Source organism: Coccomyxa subellipsoidea, assembly GCF_000258705.1.
Source record: "Coccomyxa subellipsoidea C-169, whole genome shotgun sequence".
NCBI classification, from domain to species: Eukaryota; Viridiplantae; Chlorophyta; class Trebouxiophyceae; family Coccomyxaceae; genus Coccomyxa; species Coccomyxa subellipsoidea.
In genome coordinates this window covers 1,215,476-1,236,648 of record NW_005178031.1, presented here as the reverse complement: position 1 = coordinate 1,236,648, position 21,173 = coordinate 1,215,476, and the positions used below count along the sequence as shown (strand labels likewise).

General features: G+C 53.3%; 4 protein-coding genes across 4 annotated transcripts; 2 read left to right on the top strand and 2 right to left on the bottom strand.

Moving 5' to 3' along the window:
- Positions 1 to 2,506: 2,506 nt before the first annotated feature.
- Positions 2,507 to 3,786, bottom strand: COCSUDRAFT_33697 (hypothetical protein; the record flags this gene model as incomplete). Its single annotated transcript, XM_005646030.1, has 5 exons — positions 2,507 to 2,678; positions 2,843 to 3,036; positions 3,151 to 3,237; positions 3,355 to 3,426; positions 3,508 to 3,786. The coding sequence occupies 5 exons, from the start codon at positions 3,784 to 3,786 to the stop codon at positions 2,507 to 2,509; spliced, it is 804 nt and encodes a 267-aa protein (XP_005646087.1).
- A 172-nt stretch (positions 3,787 to 3,958) lies between these two features.
- On the top strand, positions 3,959 to 9,414 carry COCSUDRAFT_54016 (sterol 14 desaturase). Its single transcript, XM_005646029.1, has 11 exons — positions 3,959 to 4,243; positions 4,428 to 4,577; positions 4,659 to 4,718; positions 4,809 to 4,898; positions 5,013 to 5,106; positions 5,275 to 5,401; positions 5,690 to 5,801; positions 5,984 to 6,109; positions 6,491 to 6,703; positions 7,246 to 7,431; positions 7,763 to 9,414. The coding sequence occupies exons 1-11, from the start codon at positions 4,067 to 4,069 to the stop codon at positions 7,901 to 7,903; spliced, it is 1,476 nt and encodes a 491-aa protein (XP_005646086.1). The 5' UTR covers positions 3,959 to 4,066; the 3' UTR covers positions 7,904 to 9,414.
- Positions 9,415 to 9,538: 124 nt separating this feature from the next.
- COCSUDRAFT_43243 (RNA-binding domain-containing protein) lies at positions 9,539 to 13,127 on the bottom strand (the record flags this gene model as incomplete). Its single annotated transcript, XM_005646028.1, has 12 exons — positions 9,539 to 9,718; positions 9,992 to 10,158; positions 10,418 to 10,585; positions 10,778 to 10,961; positions 11,165 to 11,290; positions 11,417 to 11,488; positions 11,596 to 11,760; positions 11,964 to 12,095; positions 12,343 to 12,432; positions 12,563 to 12,607; positions 12,723 to 12,905; positions 13,026 to 13,127. The coding sequence occupies 12 exons, from the start codon at positions 13,125 to 13,127 to the stop codon at positions 9,539 to 9,541; spliced, it is 1,614 nt and encodes a 537-aa protein (XP_005646085.1).
- A 953-nt stretch (positions 13,128 to 14,080) lies between these two features.
- COCSUDRAFT_37341 (kinesin-domain-containing protein) lies at positions 14,081 to 17,121 on the top strand (the record flags this gene model as incomplete). The annotated part of the gene is made up of 7 exons (XM_005646027.1): positions 14,081 to 14,126; positions 14,864 to 15,000; positions 15,115 to 15,180; positions 15,418 to 15,583; positions 15,885 to 16,064; positions 16,393 to 16,562; positions 16,870 to 17,121. 7 exons carry the CDS (start codon positions 14,081 to 14,083, stop codon positions 17,119 to 17,121), a joined length of 1,017 nt encoding a protein of 338 aa, XP_005646084.1.
- Between the last annotated feature and the right edge of the window lie 4,052 nt (positions 17,122 to 21,173).

The window sequence follows — 21,173 nt, the reverse complement described above, 5'->3', positions numbered from 1 at the left end:
ACCTTATGTATTGATCGCATTTGGACATTCATTGCCCATGAGGTCAGACAATTGTAAGTGCTGCCATGGAATGCTATCATGTCAAGAACGCCGGAAGATTCAAATTCTGGGGAGTTTCCAAACGTGAGGAGCTGTATTGCAGGGACCCGGTCCTGGGCCAGCTTGAAGCAGGCTAGGTGGTTCTGTGTTCACTGAAGGAAGCCCGGCAGGAAGCCTGCTGACCCAAGGCCTGATAGAGCAGCATGCAATTGACCAGCACTGCAGCCGTCTGACAGGTTACTGGTGGTCTTAATGCGCATGCGCCCTGTAGTTGCAAGTGGCCATGGCAGCCACCCGGTGGGCCTGCAGCTGCGCATATGCGGCGCTAGCGGCTATAACCATGCAGGACCTGTGTTTTGAAGGAGCCCTCTTTGTGATTGCCTACACACTACTAGCCAGCTGTAGACCATTTTAAGTTTTTTACACTGGCCCATGCACGGGGCATGGAATCTTGGGTGAGTCAAGAAGTGCATGCTATGACGTCACCCTGCAACCGAAATCCTTGGAAGAGAGTGAGGGAAGAGTCCAGCCAATGCAGCAATGTAGTCAATACATCGAAAGACCCCTTTCGCATACTTATTCAAGGACGACGACGGTCATGGAAGTGAACAGAGACATCCTACCACCTCTGGTTTTCACCTGCGGACAGTGTCACAGGATTTTGACGGATTCCCAGGAGTTTATCTGCAGCATCGAGGACATCGAGCTCATTGTCATGAAAGGTAGAGGTGAAATTCGTTGCAAACCTCTGATTGACTCTTGAAACTGCAGCTCTGAAGCCGTGCATTTGCAGGTGCTACTGGGATTGCAATCGACAAAATACAGCAGAAGTGCTCCTTGTTATCTGGGAATGACAGGTTAGTATCAACCTTGATCTTTTTCTTTGGATGGCACAGCAAGCTTTGGCAGTGTCGAACCCACACTTTTATAGTTGCCTTTCTTGACCTGCTTAGCAAAATTTACTTGTCTGTGCAGCACTTATTATTCGGTGCTGTGCGATCATTGCGGCGTAGCCGTGGGACGCTTGTACCTGAGAACACCCGAGAGTCTGCGTTGTCTTGAAGGGGGCTTCTCTTTTGATGCCAAAGCAATCAACAGGTGCCTGTCCATCTTCAGAAAGCAAATGCATTGCCTTTGCACAACGTGCATATCATTTCGTTGAATATATCATTCCATACTACTTTTTCTCCCTCCTTGCAAGCACACTATTGCAGCGTTGCCGACTTCACGGGTTGTTTTTGCAGCCATCAGCTGGGACAGTGCGAGGTTCGGGCAATTGCCAGGGATGCTCAGGAGGAATACCCCTCTGGCGTGATTGTAAACACTGCTGCCCCACAATTCCCCTCTCACAGTCAGGCAACCGGCGCCAGCGCTCCCTCAGAGCAGAATCTCATGGAACGCATGGAGCAATTGGAAGCCGATCTAATCAAGGTGATGAGAATCCAGGATATTCTGTGACGCTGAAGGACCCCAAAATAATGCAGCTCAGAGGGGCATTTGCTACAGCAACTTGCATTCTTTAAGTATAACCCCCTTTTGAAATGTGGCAATTTGCCTGATGGTGCAGGTGCAAAACATCTTGCTGCTGCACAATGAAAGAATAGAGACGATCGAGGCGGCTGCTGTGGCAACGACGCCATTGTTGCCTACACATCAGGGCAGTGCAACGCAGATTCCCTGCAGCAGAATCACAGAACCTGCAACCAACTATTCTGGTGGTGAAGACTGTGGTGCGCTCCCTTCGCACCTGCAACTGCCTCAACTAAATGGAATCCTGAGCTTATCTTTGATCTCTGAATCTAACCATTGAGGCTCAAACCAGTGTCACTGAGTGCCCTACGGCGTCTTCCCCACTCAAGCCATGCAGGTCACGGGGGCTATTTTCTGTGCAGGTTTACTTGTGAGCAAAGGGACTATGGATGAAGGGGCAGCAGCAGACAGCAGCGAGCAAGCAGCAGAAGCGCACACCTCAAGGGGCAATGAGGCAGCTGGTCCATCCTGCCTTCTGCAGCATGACAGCGCTCCTAGCACAGCGCTTGTAGACGCATGTCAGGGGTTGGTACAGGAGCCTGTAGGTGAGGCTGATGTAGGGGCCACAGCGGCCCAGAGTGGCGGCCGCGGGCAGAAACGAGCCCGGAAACAGAGTGCTGTCACATGAGACCTACAGATTGTGTTATGCCGGGCATTTTATGGTACGAGGACCAGTAAACTTCCTTGAGCTTCCACTATAGATCAAGCAAAATGAATCAGGACAGCTGTAAGAATCGATGTTACATCGTAATTGCATAGCACCTTGTGAGCGTGGCTATATCGATACATGATTCGTAATTGTCAGGGCAAGACGATTCATCAACTCCTCACAATTGCATATTCGAAGCACTTAATATCTATATCCACTCCAGGAGGTCTTTTGATGCACTCTATACATGCTGTTTCCCGCACACTGTCATGCCTTAATGGCTCGCGCTCAAGCAACCTTTGCACGATCTCTCTTGTACATCACCATCGGACCAGCCACCTCCTCAGCTTTCCCCTTGTCGTACAGCATTTCTACAAGCGTGAGGGCAAACTCAAAGGCTGTGCCAGGACCTCGGCTGGTGATGAGGTTGCCGTCTACCACGACCCTGGAAGGCACTTCACTGCAAAAGCAAAATTGCACAGTCCATTAAAAAGAGTTCTGACTTCACAGAGAGAGATCAGTACTGTGCACAAATGAAGCAATACCCAAGTCCAGCAGGCATGCATGCATCATGTTTGCGCGCATGACTGCCCTTCCATCTGCAACGGGGAAAATGCAGCACACCTCTGATCGGCGAGCTTATCACTGAATGCCGGGTGAGAAGTAGCCTTCTTGCCCTTGAGCCATCCTTGGCTCTCAAATACAACTGCAGGCGATGCACAGATCGCAGACCAGATCTTCCCAGACTTGATCTGCTCGTTCAAGATCTGCAGGAGTGCTGCAGACTTGCTCAAGCGCTCTGCACCGGGCATGCCACCCTTCGCACCAGACAGTAATCTCATGTGAGAGAGTCAGAAAGAGGCCATTATGATCTGTCTGGCTACCGATGCTATCACTGGAAGGGGAAGGTGTCAGTGTCAGGCAGCACCCACCGGTAGTGCTATGGCATCAAAAGACTCCTGAGAAACATCTCCAATGAGCTTGTCCGCCACAAGCTTCACTTTTCGAGACATCTCAACCTGCAGGTAGATGCAGCCCACATCATCTTGGTGAAGGTGAAACTGGGATGGTCCCCGTTGCACATCGTACTCATTGCGCGCTCGTTGATTTGCATTCTGATCCAATATGGAAGTCACCTGAAGACTGTCCTCGACTGATGCTACAGTGACATCAGCACCAGCACGACGGAGCACATCGATGATGATCACCTTCACAGAGAGCACAATCGATATTTAGAATACAAGGCGAAGATTCCAACATGCGAATCAATGGGTTTGCAGAGATCTTACCGCCTCCATTTCTTCACAACCAGTAGCAATGGGCACAAGTACTGTCTTGGCATTTGAAGACATTTGAACCCCCTTTACTATCAAAGATGTTCCTGATGACCTATATGACCTAGCTGTATTGCGTCGGGTACGCGTGAGCGGCGTATTTGGTCGTTTCCCAAAAATAGACTGTGGCTGGATCTGGGCTGGGGCCAGCTTCTGCAGGACTGCACTGCACGATGGTGGCTTGAAAACCGCATGTACGTTATCAGATGCGATCCAAGATATACCTGCTCTCATCTTGTACCTGAGAGTGTCACAATGCATGATAAAGCACCTGAGCAAGAGTGCACGATTCTAGGGCTTGATATTCTATTTATCATTTACAAAATTTTGGGGGTTGTGGATCCTCCGGAGGTTATTGGAACGATCGGCACCCGTTGATGCAATACTGTTGGGCCCGCAAAACCACAACGCTGCATCATTGCACGCCAAAAAGTGCTCAATTTAATGACCAGATCTAGAATGTAGCCAAATCTGTGCGCAGCATAGCACAGTGGCCTACTTTGTTTCGGGCAACATGTTTGATCTGAGTGAACTAAGGGCCCTGCCCCTACCTTTACTCTATGTGGGGGCAACAGCAATCTTCCTTTTAGCTATCGCCACGTTGCGACTGATCAGCAACAGCTTACCCACAAAGGCACCGCCTATCTTTGAGGGACTCCCCTTTATTGGCGGCATCATGAAGTTTGCAAGCGTGAGTTGGCGCTTTCATCTCATCACTGGCAAAGAAATTCCCACAACTGTTGGATCATGTTATCTCAAAAAGTTTGCAGCAAGAATGAGAGCGTATTGCTGGTGCATCTAGACAGTGATCTTGTTCACATGCTTCTTGCACCCAACGAAAGATGCATGTGGAAAGATTTTCATGCATGATGTAGGGCCCTATGAAGCTTATGGCAGATGGATACGAGAAGTATGGCGAGGTTTTTACTGTCCCTGTCCTGCACAAGCAGTTCACGTTCTTGCTAGGGCCTCATGTGTCCGGCCACTTCTTCAAGGCCAATGACGACGAGATGAGTCAGAAGGAGGTAAGTGACATCATCCTTTCAACTGCTGCTACTCTTGGGATCGCCATACAGCACCCAAAATAATTCCGAATGCCTTCGCAGGTGTATGAGTTCAATGTGCCTACTTTTGGGAAGGGTGTGGTCTTTGATGTGGACCACAAGGTACGAGTCGGCTGTGCTTTCTGCTCAGCACTGACGTGCATGGTGTGTGTGTTATGATTCTGGATTCTTTAGAGAATATGCATGATGCAGGTCCGGGCAGAGCAGTTCAAATTCTTTGCAGAGGCCCTGAAGTCGGCGAAGCTAAAGCTTTACGTGCCATACTTCGTGCAAGAGGCACAGGTGCGGTCTTACAAGCACTCCAGCATCAATACAAAGCATGACAGATATGGGCTGAAAGACTTTCACCCAAGCGGCCGAGCGGAAAGTTCCCTAAAGTGTGAAGCTTTGGTGCAGGATTACTTTGCCAAGTGGGGGGACGAGGGCGAAGTTGATTTCGCCAAGACCTTCTCTGAGCTCATCATCCTGACAGCCTCAAGGACGCTCATGGGTATGCCCCAAAACCCACCCACAAGCAAGAGCTTCAACAGAACACAGGTCCTTGCTGACCTCCTAGCTTGCTACAACGAGCTTAGCATGCCGCTGCTATCAGATGATGCATGTGTGAAGCACTGGATCCTATAGCAGTGACAGCAAGATGATGAGCCTGGCGATGCAGGGAGGGAGGTGCGCGAGAGCATGTTCAACCAGGTGGCAGACCTGTTCCACGACCTGGACATGGGCATGCTGCCCATCTCAGTCATCTTCCCCTACCTTCCCATCCCCGCCCACTGGAACCGCGACAGGTGCAGAACATCCCATGACATAATCTTCATGATCTCTCCTGCCTTCTGCAATGCTTCTGCGTCTGCTGGGGCTACAGCAGTTCAGGATGAATTCAGCTAATGAAACAAACTTACCTCGGGAGCTATAATACAGGCTTCTGGGCCAGAGGCGCGATGGGAGGGGCAGGGCACACATGCAGAGAGGGGTGGCTGAAGTGCTGGTTGTATTTTTGCTCTAGGAGTGGTGGAGGACGAGGGGCAGTTGCAGAGCGAGGCTGAAGTGCTGTGGCCATGTGCATGTGCGTGCAGGGCGAGGAAGGAGCTGGCGAGCATCTTCAGCCGCATCATCCAGGCGCGGCGAGGCAGCGACAGCAAGGAGGACGACATGCTGCAGTCCTTCATCGACTCCCGCTATGAAAAGGTGCCTTTTCACTATAAGCCCCCTGCTTCCACATCTCGCTCTTCAAAGGGTGTCAACTTTCATGCTTTTGGCGTGCTCGTCTTGTTTTTCTCTATTATTGAATGTGATGTGTTTACACCCCAAGGACTTATTCTTGAAGGCAGCAGCGCGCGGGGTGTTTGAAGGGAGTGTAAAATGTGCAGGTGTACGGCGGCCGGTACCTGAACGACGAGGAGATCACGGGGATGCTGATAGCGACGCTGTTTGCCGGGCAGCACACCTCCTCCATCACCTCCTCCTGGACCGGCCTCACCATGATCCGCGACAAGGTGCGCGCAGCAAGGTGCAGCCACCATGCTGCCTGATGTGCGTGGGCTCCCAGCTGACAGGGCACAGGGCTGCTAACAGCTCCAACGGCCCTCGCAACAGGAACAAAGGAGGGCTCTTCTGTGTGAAGCCCTTGTTCTATCATCGTAACATACAAGGAGGAGATCACAACTATAATTCTTACTCTTCACATGACATGCTTGAAATGCTTGAAATGCTTTGTACTCATCTGTGAAGGAGGAGCACCTTGGCCACAGATGGCTGTCTCGTGCAGAGGGTGTCAAGATAGGGGGAGAGGTCTGAGCAATTGCCTTGAGCTGGCCGTTCCACGTTATGGCTCAGTAATAGTATGCCTTCTATCAAGAGCGTGTGCATGGCGGCAGGCGGCGTGGGCGGCCGCGGAGGAGGAGCAGAGGGCGGTGGTGCGCGCGCGAGGGGAGGAGCTGTCAATAGACGCGCTGAACGACATGGAGGTTTTGGGCCGCAACATGACCGAGGCGCTGCGCCTCTTCCCGCCGCTCATCATGCTCCTGCGCGCCGCCAAGGCCCCCTTCGCCGTCACCACCTCCACCGGCAAAACCCACGTCATCCCCAAGGCAAGCCACGCACCTTACTCCCTCTGGAAGACCTTAGGAACTTCACCCTGGTCTGGAATTTGACAGCACCTGACTCTCCCCGGGAAGTCCAGATAACAACTGAGTAGTTCCATACAAACCAGATCAATTGAGCAGCAATAAAGGCCGCGCAGCTGACTCTCCCTGGCAGACGAGGAATGTCAAACTGACCAAATTCAGTTGAGGAGCATGCCAGGGCTTTCAGATCCATAGCTTGAGTTCAGCAGCCTGACGGGTGCTGTATGGACATGCCGTGCGCAAGAGATGAGCTGTATTAGACTACCTGACACGCTTGGGCTTACCGCATTGAAGAGAGCCTTCATTTCAAGCATGCTCCTGTGCATTTATTCTTATAATATGGCAGCTGCCAGAAGGCTGGTAGGGGTTGATCACAATTTATTGCCGGGCAGTTGCCAGACCGCATGCACATTTGAATCAGCACTCCCTTCATGCACACTGTTACATCAGCAGTGGGCATCTCAAGTCCACAGCACGCGTCAAGAGTGCTGTGTTTCATTGTGCAGGGCCACGTGGTCGCCACATCGCCGGCGTTTGCGCACCGGCTGCCGCACGTGTTCCGCAATCCAGACGACTTTGAACCGGAGCGCTTTGTGGCGCCGCGCGAGGAGGACAAGGCGGCGCCCTTTTCCTTCATCGGCTTTGGCGGCGGCCGCCACGGCTGCATGGGCTCCAACTTCGCCATCCTCCAGGTGCCATTCATCCCGCCTTGTATATTTTGCCCGGGCCAGGCGTGTTTTTTGTCACTGGTGCCTTGTTAAAATCAGGTGCCTTCATGTACAGCAGAAGAGCTTGGTACCTCGGTGTTCACAGGGTCACACATACAATTGTTTTGCGGCATTTTTCTCGATCACCACACCGCCTATGCTGCCTTTGCCTGCCATCCCCCTCTGCCAGTGCCCACTTCATAGCACCTAGAAGACACGCACTGCTGCTCACGGCGAAATGAGCAGGCATGCGCATGACTGCTTTGGTGGGCATTGCTGGGGACTGACATTGCTATGTGGTGTGTGTGCCGGCCAGATCAAATCCATCTGGAGCGTGCTGCTGCGCAACTTTGATTTTGAGTTGGTGGACCCCTTCCCAGAGCAGGACTTTGAGTCCATGGTGGTTGGGCCCAAGCCGTGCCGCGTGCGCTACAGACGGCGCAAACTCACACTCTGATGAGCGTTTGGAAGTGATCAGAAGAGTGCGTAGCTCTTTGCGCGTCACACGCATGCATGATGAACGAGAGTGCGTTGAAGGACTTCTTTTGGGGTGTGTGAGAGAAAGTTGAATGGTACTGTTGATATTTAATTATGAACATCTGCGCTTAGTGATGTCAACAGCACTTCCGAGCAAGCAGGAAACGTTTGCGAGCTTGTCCGTTTGACGTTGTCTGTCAGGAGGGTCCAGACAGATCTGAGAGCTGGAGTTGCTATTGTGATTCACACGCTGTAGCTAGCATGATCGAGTACATACGTGTCGCAGTAGTGACAAGCTTAAGTTTTGAAGGTCTATATATCATGATCACACCTGTCACCGTCACTTGTGGAGTTTTGGCTGGAATATATCGCGCAAATTTGGCTGCACAGCCATGAAAGAGATTGGGAAAGGTGGAGATGCTTTGACAGTTGCAATCATGAAAGTGTACACGCTGAGCCTCTGGAAGTCTCTTGTGCACTATGATTAAACATGCTTGCAAGATAAGCTCTCACAGCCAGGTGTGCACATATAAACCACTCGAAATCTACATTTTAAGATCTTCATTCACCCTGACAGGCAAATAATGCGCTCATACACTGTCAAATTCAAATCACGTCTTGGTCTCATTTGAATGAGATCAATGATTCTGACGACGTGATCGTAACATGCATGAGTGTTTTTTACTTATCTATTTTATTGTATGCATTCTTGCTACATCCCCTTTCGAACCAATCTTAAAGGGGCAGGCGCTCCATTTTGGTGCTGGCCCGACAGTACAGCGCATTCAGCTCAGGAGGATCTAATCACGCCTGACACACATGCTCTCAAAAGCACATGTGAACGCTACTGTCTCACCAGCAGATGCAGAGCCTGCTCGGTACTCTCCTTGTCAGAGCAGATCTTCCAGGACTGAAACTTCCCTGGACACTGTTGCTTGTGCCGCACCGGCCTCACCCACACTTATGCTCCGCATGATCTGGAAGACATACAATACACCTCCTGAAAAGCTGTCCAGCTGTCCACGGGAACTTCAAGCCGACCTGAACAGCCTTTTCAATACATGTCTCTCCCTGCTGAAAGGCCTCCTGCTCTAGCCTCCACAGTCATTGCATGCCGCACTGTTCTCATGCTGCCCTGGAGATACAGCCATCCGACACAAAGACAAGGAAACGTACTGCAGCTGGCGGGTGACAACAATCCCCACAACTGGTTGTAGGCCATGCATACACACTCGCGCGGCTGACCGGGGCCACCGGCAAATAAACCCATGGAGTCGACAGCTGCACAGGTGCCAAAATGATTGTGCGTTTGGCTCGGGAGCCTTAATATCCGTTCAGCTTGTCAGGAGCTCCGATGGGGTAACTTTGCTGGCATGCGCCCCCTTTATATCACAGGGAGTTCCAAGCGATCTTGACCTGCATGGATCATGCCTTTTCTTGCTTTGATCACCACGCATTCTGTTCCACACAAATTAGAAGGAAACTCCTCTTTCGCACACCACAGACCAGGAATCCTGCTCACACTCTCCCCAGATGTAGAGGCATCACGAAAATAAGAAGTCTTGGAGCTGCCTGGGTTCTCCAGTGCCTTGGTTCTCCAGTGCCCCTGGGTGTCTCATGCGAGCCTCAGCTTCTCCAGCCCCTCTGATGGAGCGCTGCTCTGAGCTGCATCTGATGCCGGGGCGGCCTTGGGCTCTTCTGAGGCGCTCTTTGGGGTGCTGGGCAGCTCCTTGGGAACCTGCTGCTTGGCCTCCTTGTAGCCAGCTGCCTTCAGCACTCCCAGAGCTTCATCAACCTGCCGTTCAACACCACATCACGCCTCAGCCTCCCTCCTATCTGCCAAATCCGCTACAAATAAGAGGATGCACACATAAACGATCCAGGCGGCATACCGCAGGAGCCCAGGACCCTCTTCATCCTGTGTACCCTGAGGAGCCCCCACCGAGGCAAAAAAAGAAGCAGCAACCTCCTGTCATATTACCTGTGATTTTTCTGATGACTGTGAAGCTGTGAACGTCAGGAGACTGCTGCATGCTTTGTGCATGCAAAAATGTGGAATGGCATGCACTGAACAAATGCCGGAGTGGGAGGGATGGCGTGCCTTTTTGATGAGGGCGGCGCGGTCCTCCAGGATGTGCAGGATCTCGGGCTCGGTCATCTCCAGCAGCATGCCCGTGATCTTGGCGCTGTCCTTGGCCGGCTGCAGCCCTTGCACCAGCGTGAACAGCAGATCCCCTGCCGCACACACCACAGCAACGCTCTGTACAAGGTTTGCATGCAATGTAGCAAGCACGCTGGCAATTTTTGCATTGTTCCGGAGCATTCCCAAGTACTCAATACTCAATAGCTCCCGAACACAGCCATATCTGCAGAGCAACATAGAAGGTTGATCTCTCAATCCTGCACACTATCCTATCTTACCAAGTCCTATTCTATCTGATGTAGTGAGGATCTCAGTGCTCGTCAGTGATATGGTGCTGTGACAGCATCGCACCCATCATGCTGACGCGCACAAGCTTGTCCGGAGTGGCGGCCAACCGCGCCACCAGGTCTTTGGTGTTGGTCGGCGCGTCCTTTGGCGCAGCTCCCGGCGCCACGTCCCGCCGCGCCACCGGCTTTGAGTTCACCGTCAGGGGCACCTTCACAGGCGCACGCGGCTGACCTGCAGCAACCGTGCCTCTAGCTCACTACATCTGCTGTACTGGACAACACAAAACCTGCATGAGTGCAGACGAGAGGCTGCCCACAGGTGCCAACGAGTCATCTGCAGGTGCAATGCGCGCTTGCTCAGTGCCAAGGCTGATGGCATGCATGCTGACAGAGAAGAAGATTGAGTGGAGCGGCAGGCACGCACCGAGGTGGTTGGAGGCCGGGGGTTCGGGGAAGAGCTGGCGGCCGCGGCGGCCGCCGCCGCGAGGGGTGGCGGCTCCGCGGCCCATATGGGAGCGGTAGCCGCGGCCGCTGTGCATAAAGCTGTTGCTGGCCATGTCAAAGTAGGTTCCGTCCTGGCCGCTCGTCATCATGTAGTACTGCTGCGCCTGCTGCAATAGCCACATCAAGCTGACCTCAGTGAAAGATTGTGTCAGCTGCACCTCGAACATAATTCATTGAAACGGCCCATGCATTCGTTGACAGCCACACATGCTGCTGTGTGACACGGCAAAGCAACATTCCCCCGATGGCATGAACTGATGTAGGCACACGGTCGTGAGGTGCACGGCTTGTTAGTTTGCATGCAGACCTGCTGCTGGCGGGAAATCGCGCGCGGATCGGCCTGCTGGTATCCGGGCGGCATTCCCTGGAACGCAGCCATGGGCATTCCCTGCCAGACCAACTGCGGCGGAGGCCCGTACCCCTGCTGGTAAGCCTGCACGCCACACAGAAAATTTGTGGAATCTCACTGCCTTGTATCCTTCCACACGCAATGAGGTTGCAGTCTGCTTTGGATTTAGCCTGGCCATGGAGAGAAAGGGACCCTATCTGAAAAGCCCACCTGCGGGTGAATGGGCACCATGCCCGGCGGGTACATGCCATATGGTTGGAATGCGGGATGGCCATGAGCGCCCTGAAAAGAACAACGAGAACTGAGCATACAGGAGAGTGGCCAGACTGTCGCATGCATTGCAGTGTCACAGCAAATGACAAATGCCACTGGATGGGTCTGTATATCACCTGGGGATATTGGGGAGCCATGCCGGACATGGGCATGAAATATGCCATGCCAGTAGGGGTGCTAGGCTGAGCGGCGCTCTGTTCAAAGGGTGGGTGTATAATACCCTGGGGATCTGTCGTTGCACGCTTCTGAGCCAGTGTCACAAACAGCCTCTTGCTGCCCACCTGAACCCGGGAAAAAGTACCTCATGTGGGGCCTTGATCCACATCACTCCGACTGCACAAGGTAGAGAATCCTGATACACTGCCCGCACAGAAGCGGGCTGAAACCAAAATGCAAGAGCTGTCCTTGTGCCAGCAAAAGCTTGCATGGGAGGCCAAACAAGCATGCGGTGTCCTGATGTGGACATGAGTGACAAAATCCTCACCTGTTTGCCATTCATCTCGTGGATGGCCCTGGCAGCTTCTTCAGGGAGGGTGAAACGAAGGAATCCCGCGCATTTACTTGCGCCCGTCTTTGGATCGACAAGGATCTTGCTGGAGACCACTTTTCCAAACGCCTGTACCAAGAGAAGACCAGCACATTTTCAAAGAAACCAGCAAATCACATTCTGTGCTGCAGCCTGTGCTCTTCCCAAGGATGCTGGACCTAATTGGCTGCACCACAGTTGACAGGCAGGGTTCCGCGCCTGCTGTACCACGAGGTGATGCAGACAACAGTAAGGTACAGTCCTTCACACTGTAGGATGAAGAATCCAGAACCACTGGAGGGTGGCGATTTGAGAATGAAGCCAGCAAGGGAAGTACCTCAAACATGCTCTGCAGCCTGATGCTGGAGATCTCTGGTTCCACGCCCCGAATGAAGAGATTGCACAGATCCAGGCCTTGCTCACTGACCTGCAGCAAGCCCCGCTCACGCCGTCAACATTATCACAGAAAGGCAACTGAAAACAACACATTGTTAGAAATTGAAACTTTATATAAAAACTTAAGCACCACCATCTTCTGCCACCATTTGAGGACGCACCTGCCCGGCTTTCTGCTCTGGTTTCCTCTTCTCAGCCTTGCGCACCTGGAGCATAATCAGCGGTGTCATTGAAGTGCAAGCAAATGGGTAGCATTGCAGGCATGTGGTGAGAAATTTGCCACTGAATCAGCTAAAAATGCTCTGCAAAGGGGGCACTCACCAGCCAAGTCCCTGCACAATGGGGGATCTTGTTGAACTGCTGGATTGCCCTGTCTGCCTCGTCTGCCTTGGTGAAATTAACGAATCCAAACCCGCGGCTCGCCCCAAAGTGGTCGCGCATGACAACGGCAGACGCCACTCTCCCCACCCTCCCAAACACCTCTTTGAGAGTCTCACTGCTCACCTGCACATTTGATAAAAGCTGGATATTGAGCTCTGCTTTGGGAACATGCTTATTAGAAATGTATACATAATCGACGATATATATGATCGCCTTGACTGCGGACGGGTCTACAGCGCTCACCTCGAGCGAAAGCCCATTGACAAACACACTGCAGCTCTCAGTAGCTGGGTTCACTGCCTCCTGCGCGCCTGGCCCACCCCCATTCGTGCCTTGGACAGCCATGCCGCTCTCCTCAAGACTGACCTTCTAGTCTACCACCTCAACACATATGTTGCGCCTGCCTCCCAACTGGGAAGAACCTGCAGTACGTCAGCAACCACCTTTCATCCCTCGCACAAGTGACCGATGTGCCCTTTCGCGAATAGGAATAAAAGTGTACAGTTCCACATCAGAAGCGGCCTCTTCAAGCCTGACAGCTGCAATAATTGTGAAGGGATGGACAAATGGCGGTGGGTACCGGGAACCGCCAGCGATGCCATGCAACAAGGGGAGATCAAGTAGAGAATTATCACAGGAGTGACAAGGACCCCATTGGGAGCAGATCGCACCTGCTCTATACATAGATGGGGGCAAAAACCTGTTCTGCTGAACACTCAACACGTATCGAGATGGATGGGCGTATCACGGTGCGCTCGGATGGTGGAACAAAATGATATTGAGGCTTCAATGTTTCAATCTGAGCGCACACGGGTTGTCAACTACTTGCTCAGGGGAAAAGCCCCAAGATGAATGACAAACTGCCCACCCTGTCAAGGTGCAGGGACAGAGGGACAGACGAAACAATGGATAGCACTCTATATATCTAATAAGGAATTTAGATGGTTCCTCTCCTTGGGCGATCTGCACAGGAAGGCGAACTTATTTGTGAAGGGGTCACGTGAAACTTGTTGCCTAGACTGGCAACTACAGGCACGAAATCCAGCAAGGACAGCTGCGCCTTTGGGACTGGCTGTGATCACTAGACCTACAGTAGCCATTCGCCTTGCCTTGTCAGACACACAAGAGATCTTTCATGTAGTTTTTCGCCTTCACCAATTCAAGATGACGAGAGAGACGCGCAGACTCAGAAGAGGGAACCAGGAGAACAAAGAAATTCACCTGGACGAGAATAAAGCATGCATAAAAGACGTGCTGGTGCAAGAACACAACTCAGAAACTGTCGAGGAATCGGCACAATGCGCGACACCCCTGCGCCAATTGTCTTTGAATACACCCTCAACGGTAATAGACCTTTCAATGTTTGCGAATACAGCTAAAGCCTTTCAGGAAATTGTGTGCTACTCAGTCTACCATCACCTTTTCTAATTGCATGATGGATTTAAGCATAATTTGAGCTTCGGAGACATCTTTCGGTTTGCCAACAATGTGCTTTCTGTCCTGCAGCCTGTGCTCTTCCCAAGGATGCTGGACTTATTTGGCTGCATCACAGTCGAAGGGCAGGTTTCCGAGCCTGCTGTACCACGAGGTGATGCAGACAATATTAAGGTACAGTCCTTACAGCTCCAAGGCAGTCATGGTCTGAAGGCAACCCGATAAGGAGTTGGCTCTTGGAGGCCTGTCATGATGCAGTTGTGCTGATATTCTGCAGGTGGTAGTGCGTGCCCGGCCCTCAAGCAGTGATGAAACGGGGCAAAGGGAAGCGGTGAACGTGCATGACAACCAAACTCTTGGCTTCACTTCATCTGGAGAGGAGACCCACTTCTCTTTTGACTACGCAGCAGATGGGAAGGTTTCACAGCTGCAATTTTTTCGCGGTGGGTATATTACTCACCGCAATTTTTTTGCACGACTGCCCTATGGTTGTGGTGTGCATGTCATGGCATGGACCATCATCACCTGAGGGCACCAGCGCAGCACAGAGTTGGATCGATCGATATGTTGGGGGCAGTATCCGGGATAAGGACACCATGCGCTCTCTAAAATACTAATTCTCGCTGTCTTCTTGGTGCTGTGCACAGTGGTTGGCCGGCCCATTGTGGAGAACTGCCTGAATGGCTACAACAGCTCTGTGCTGGCATATGGCCAGACTGGCAGTGGCAAGACCTTCACTATGCTGGGCCAGATCCCAACCAGGGCAGAGGAGATGCCCGAGCAGGTACCCCTCTGAAACCTATAATCCCCGAAAAATAAGCCGCACGCTTCCTTTCCAATCACAGCCTCTGCATGCCTGCAATGCCCCAAGCTATATATCGGTGTCTGTGACGTGCAGGCAGGACTCATCCCTCGGATGTTCCAGTACCTGTTCGACCGCATCAAGCAGCTGGAGAGCATTAAGGTGAGCCTCCATCTCTCACCATGCTCTCAAGATCACCACAGGTTTTAATACATCAATCTCCTGTGGCTTTTGGATGGAGGAAATTAATATACTCACAGAGCATGTTTTATTAGGCAGTGTGTGCGCAAAGGGTAGGACGTGTGGCCACATCAGACGCACCTTGCCGCTGGCAAGGACAAGCATGGTTATTATTAGGAAGCCCACAGAGGAAAGAGTGTAAGATTGTGGGTGCGGCAGAGGGAGGGGCGGGAGGTGTGCTTCCTGTGCAAAGTGAGCTGCTTGGAGATCTACCAGGAGGTGATTACAGACCTGCTGTGTCCCGAGCGCACACGGCTGCAGCTGCGTGAGGACCTGCGCCAGGGCATCTACGTGGATGACCTGTCCGAGGAGGTCGTCAATGACGGTGTGTTTGGCTGCCCTCTGCACGCACCTCACAACACTGAGCTCTGCAGCCACACTGGGCTGCACTGTCGCCTGCTCTTGCTGGCTCCCGGACAAAAGTTTGGGCCGAGCGACCAGGGCCCAAAAAAGCAGCACTCCAAGTATTTGTGGCACTGCCGAGGAACAGTTGTGCCTCATAGCAATTTAGGGCAGATTGGTGTGCTACGGTAGTGCTTCAACATGGTCCAGCATGCCTGTCACAGTGCAGTACAGTGGTCCGGTACTTTTATGTTGCAACAAGCATGTGGCTGCGCGCTGCGCAGGAGAGGACGTGGTGCGGCTGCTGAGGCAGGGGACGGCCAACCGGCACACCGGGGGCACGCGCACCAACGCGCTGTCCTCGCGCTCGCACTGTGTCTTCACCTGCGTCGTGGAGTCGCAGACCGTGGAAGACGGCGTCACCTCCATCCGCACCTCTCGGCTCCACCTCGTTGACCTGGCCGGTGCGCATGCATGCAAAGCCACACGGAAAGGTCTCACCCAATACTGACAGGAGGTCTCTGCCTGTTGAGCGGCCTCCTGTCACCTAAGGCCAGGTGACTGAAAATCAGTCGATTGAGTGGAGTCCCCTGCTGAAGCCTCAGTAGGGCTTGTTGTACTGTCGTGGATCATGCATCATGCACATTAGCTCTGTTCAAATATTACACAACAACAACACCTAGGGCAACACTCGTGGGTTCTCTGTGCAAAGCACCCACAGGATCCTCGCAGCTGGGCTTCTGAGGCGGGTGACCAATGTAGGATCCAATTGCTGTGTGGCCTGGGATGCAGGGAGCGAGAGGCAGAAGGTTGCAGAGTCGGAGGGCGAGCGGCTGAAGGAAGCCTCCTCCATCAACCGCTCCCTCAGCACGCTGGGCCTGGTCATCAACAAGCTGGCTGGGGCGCACAGGCAGCCCGCCCACGTCCCCTACCGAGACTCCAGGCTCACCTTCCTGCTGCAGGCATGCCACCAATTGCCACTCTACCCACTTGAGCACATGCAATATTGCCACTCCCTTGAGCCCTTCCTGTAGCCAACACAAGCCCTATCCATCTGCAGACCTTGCATGCCGATGTCACAGTGGCTGCTTTGGCATGTCAATGCGCTGAGCCGCCACTGTCAAGCCTTGTGCTCGCGATCATGGAGTCATGGATAAGCACATGCATGCATGCGCAGCATCAAGCAAAGGTCGCACCCACACAAAAGAAGATGATCTTTCATAGAAAAGCACAAACGGAAGGCAGAGGTTTGCGCTGCTCTACATGCAGGACTCGCTTGGGGGCAACGCGAAGACTGTGATCATCGCAAACGTGAGCCCGGGCGCGGGGTGCGCGCGGGAGACGCAGTCCACGCTGGGATTCGCTCAGAGGGCCAAACAGATTGTGAACAAGGCGCGCGTGAACGAGGACACGCGCGGCGAGGCGGCCCTGCTGACGCGCGAGAACGAGCGGCTTCGGCGGGAGCTGCAGCTTCTCAGCGACACCTACCAGGCCCTGCGCCAGGTCAGACTCCTTGACTAAGGCTCCTTGTAACCGCCTCTTCGCCAGATCAGACTGCTGTGCTGAGCGTTCATTGCATGTGTGGTCATGAAGCTGCATCATTATATTGGGAGAGTGTCCCTCACCACCTCTGCTGATTGCAAATGAGGAGGCCATAAGCAGATGCTCTCAAGATCACAGCCGCAACATGCACTGCCAAACTTACTTGTGGATGGTGATGAAAATTGTGTCTCCTCGCCGGAGGAGGGGCACCACCTTGCACCATGTACTCACGTAGAAATCAATGTGCATGCTGTCTGTGCACGCATGCTCTGTGGGGGTGTGCACGCAACAGCTGCAAGCGCAAAGAGATCATCATGTCCCCTTCTTGCTTTCAGGATGAAACTTTTGCAGGGAGTTCCATTAGGCGGCTGGCTTGGTTTGTCAGATGCCTGCTTTGCCTGGTGAATGCACCACATCAAAACCTGCAGCTAATGCTGATCGATGCACGATTCAACTGATGCAGGCAAGGCCGTCGTCCGCGAAGGGCAGGCAGGAGGGCGAGGGGGGTCCTGCCGGTGTGGAGGAGGCAGTGGCGGCATGTGAGGAGGAATGGAGCGGCCGCCTCAACAGCGCCCTCGCCCTCAACCAGGACCTCGAAGCAAGGGTGGCCGAGCTGCAGCACCAGGGGTCTCGAATGCGCAGGTGCGGCACCTCTTGCAATCCACCCGACTCTAGAATGCCAGCCCAACCTGCAACACATCAAGACACCTGAGATTCACAAGGCAAAGGTGCAAAGACAAGCCTTGGACAAAGGCGCGAAAGAGAGATATGAGTGTTGAGGAATAGAAATTGTGTAGAAATGCAATCACCTGCACCCAAGTAGTAGACCTCGATTCCGATTCACTGCATCTCTGGCATGCAAATAGTTTGGATGTATTCTGGCAAACCCCTGATGGCGACGAGCATGTGATAAGGCGAAGACAGCTCCCCGATGCTGACAAGCCTGATGTGGTTTTGGTCAGGGATCGAGATGCTCTGGATGCGGCGCTGTCAGGCAACAGGGTCCAGATGGAGCTGCTAGTTGAAGCCAACATGGATGCGAGTCAGGTGCCAAAGCCATCAAAAACTTAACACCGCCAATTCCATGCACTTGCTGCATGCAAGCTGATCCTTCCCTCATGAGCTTGACATCAACAAGCTGATCGCCATTTGGTCCTTTGCAGCGTGCGCAACGCGCAGAAGCAGCTCTTGAGGCTGCGCAAGGAGCAGTCGCCGCTGCATCTGAGGAGGTGCTGTCAGTGAGAGCTGAGATGGTGGGAATGCGCACCAGACTGGCCCCGACAGGGGCCACTGGCGCAGTGATTGTGGCTCTTTGCTCACCCGAACGTGCAGCAGAAGCATCCAGGTAAGCATACAGGAGAAGCTTTGCTGTCGGTCTTGCATTGATGCACCATGCATGGGACTCATCCCTACAGTGTTGAAACACTTTCTATTTTGCCTGATTTCATGCCCTTTCCGATGTATGCCCATGACTGACAGATTATGCCTTCCCATCTGCACATAACATGGCAATGATGCTTACTAAATGTGTGCATCTTTCAACGTTAAAAGGGACATGATTGCTGGAATACTGCGCAGGCGGTGGGATGAGATGTTGGCGCAGAAGGAGGCTCTGGATGCTCAGGTGAAGGATCTGTCACTCCAGCTGGCCAATGGAGACAGCGTCATCAGCGAGCTGCACAGCACAATTGCATTCACTGAAAGGTGGCTCCCCATGCAGCGCCACAGTCAAGTGAATGTACTCAGCAACGTGAAGTGTAGCATGCATGCCGGCCTGTCCCCTGAATAGAGCCAATTAAAACACTGTCACTGGCCGACTGGAAAGGGTCGCTTCACTCTGTCCACAGGGAGAAGGAGAGAGTTGTGGAGGAGGCTTCCCAGATGCAGCGCGAAGTGGTGGGGCTGCAAGCCGAATTGGCTGCAGCCTGCAAGGACAAGGCAGAGCTGGCACTCGAATGCGACAACCTTCGCACAGCGGTCAGGATCTTCTACCACTGTGCAACCATCAGTACAGCCTTGGGGCATTGCCATTCTGAACTTATTCCTTGAACTCCACGCCCTTAATGATGCGTGCCTACTTTGCGTTTCAGGTGCAGCAGCACAAAGATGACCCAGACCGAGCTGAGGTGCAGACTGCCTGCAGTTTGCTGCAAGCGCAGCTCAACTCCCTGCAGGTGACAGTCACTCAGACTCCTCAGGCTAAGATATTGATGAGAAAACATGTGAAGAGCCATTTGGTGATCATACAGACGGGTGAGACACCATGCATGCACAGGCTGAAGTGGCATCGAAAGAGGCAGCCATAGCAGAGTACAAAGCCAGGATTGTACAAGATGCAGAGGCAATGAGGCGATCAGAAAGGCAGCTCACTGCTGGGGCGGAGGCAACCTCAGCCTTGGAAGCAAAGGTTGCTTCTCTTGCAGAGGCGCTTGAGAAGGTACTGCATGCTTCTCACCTCCTAGTACACATTCTACATCTGGCAACATGCAAAGTAAAAGGATGCTGCTATTTGTCGTGTCAGGCACGAGCAAAGAGCGGCAGTGAAGCCCAACTGCGCACAAAGTTGCAGCATGAGCTGCAAAACGCAAAGGGTGCCTTGGAGGAGGTGAGAAAGAGGAGGACAGCAGAAGCGGAGCAGATTCTTTCCTTGGAAGCACAGGTGAAGCCTTTCATGCAATTAGACACCTCTGCAAGATGTATGCATTTGGACCACAATAGACACATTCCTTAGTATCCTCTGCAAGACCATAATTACTAAGCATACATAACTTCATTAATCTTCATTCACTATGCATGTCTCAATGGGGCTGTTTCTGCAGGTGGCGTACAAATCAAAGTCGCTCATCGCCGCCAAAGCTGATCATGCAGCGGCGGAGCAGGCCAGGCAGCGGCTGGTGCAGCGGGACAACGAAATCAGCGCTCGCATCGCCGAGATGCAGGAAGACATGGCAGCTCACCTGGTACGCAATCCTGTCCTTCCTGCAGTACGTGCTTACAGGAAGTACTTAAAATCACTACTGTGTAGCCTTTATTTACGCCTGTCGCTCAGAGAGAGAGGGTGGTGGCCATGTTGATGCTGGCCTTACTGTCACTTATAGGTGAACCCTGTTATTCATATGCTGCCACACTGTGACGGATACAATTGTACCTCTCAGCCTGAATTCACACCGTATGCCAAGCAATATGACGGGTGCATGTGTGGCGGTCAGGCGCAAGTGCAGTCGCTGAGGGGCGAGGGCGCGCGGCTGAGGGAGGAGAAGGAAGCAGCGGCAGCCCAGGCGCATGGCCACGTGCGAGCTCTGCAGGACGAGCTCGCATGCAACCAGAGCTTCTGCCAGCAGCTGCAGGCCCAGCACAGTGAGGCCATTGCAGCGCTCAGGGCCGAGGCCAAGAACAAAGCCGCGGCGCTGCAGCAGCAGCTGGCAGAGGCGAGCAGCGAGCGCGACTTCTTCATGGCCCGGGGCGGCGAGGCGGCCTGTGCGGCCGCGCAGGCCGCGCAAGAACGCGATGCCACCCAGGAGCGCTTGGCTGAGGCTCAAGAGACCGTTAAAGCTTTGCAGAAGGTGAGCCTTGTGTTAACAGAGACAGCTGCTGCATGCATGTGACGGTACCTGCCCAGCACTATCTCCGCGTTTGCCTTGAAAACAAGGGAAAAAGCTGCATCAAGTGTCTTACATGTAGCATGCATGTCAAAGCAGTACAAGCCAATGCGATGTGTGATGGGTGTAGAGCTTAAGACACACTCAAGCCGATCAGCTGATTGCCGTGCTTTTGGGGCACAGGCGCAGGGAGATAGGGATGCAGCGCTCTCGGACCTGGAAGCCAAGCTGGACAGTGCGGTGCGGGAGCAGGACTCGCTGCGCGCGCAGGCGGCGGCCCTGAAGCAGCAGATGGTGGCCAGTGCGGGCGCCAGCGAGGCCGAGAGCACCTCCCTGGCGGCCGCCATGGCTTCCCTGGAGCGCCGATTGTACCGGCAGCGCTCAGAGTCGGATGCGCGCATCTCCCAGCTTCAGGCAGAGGCGGCTGCAGCT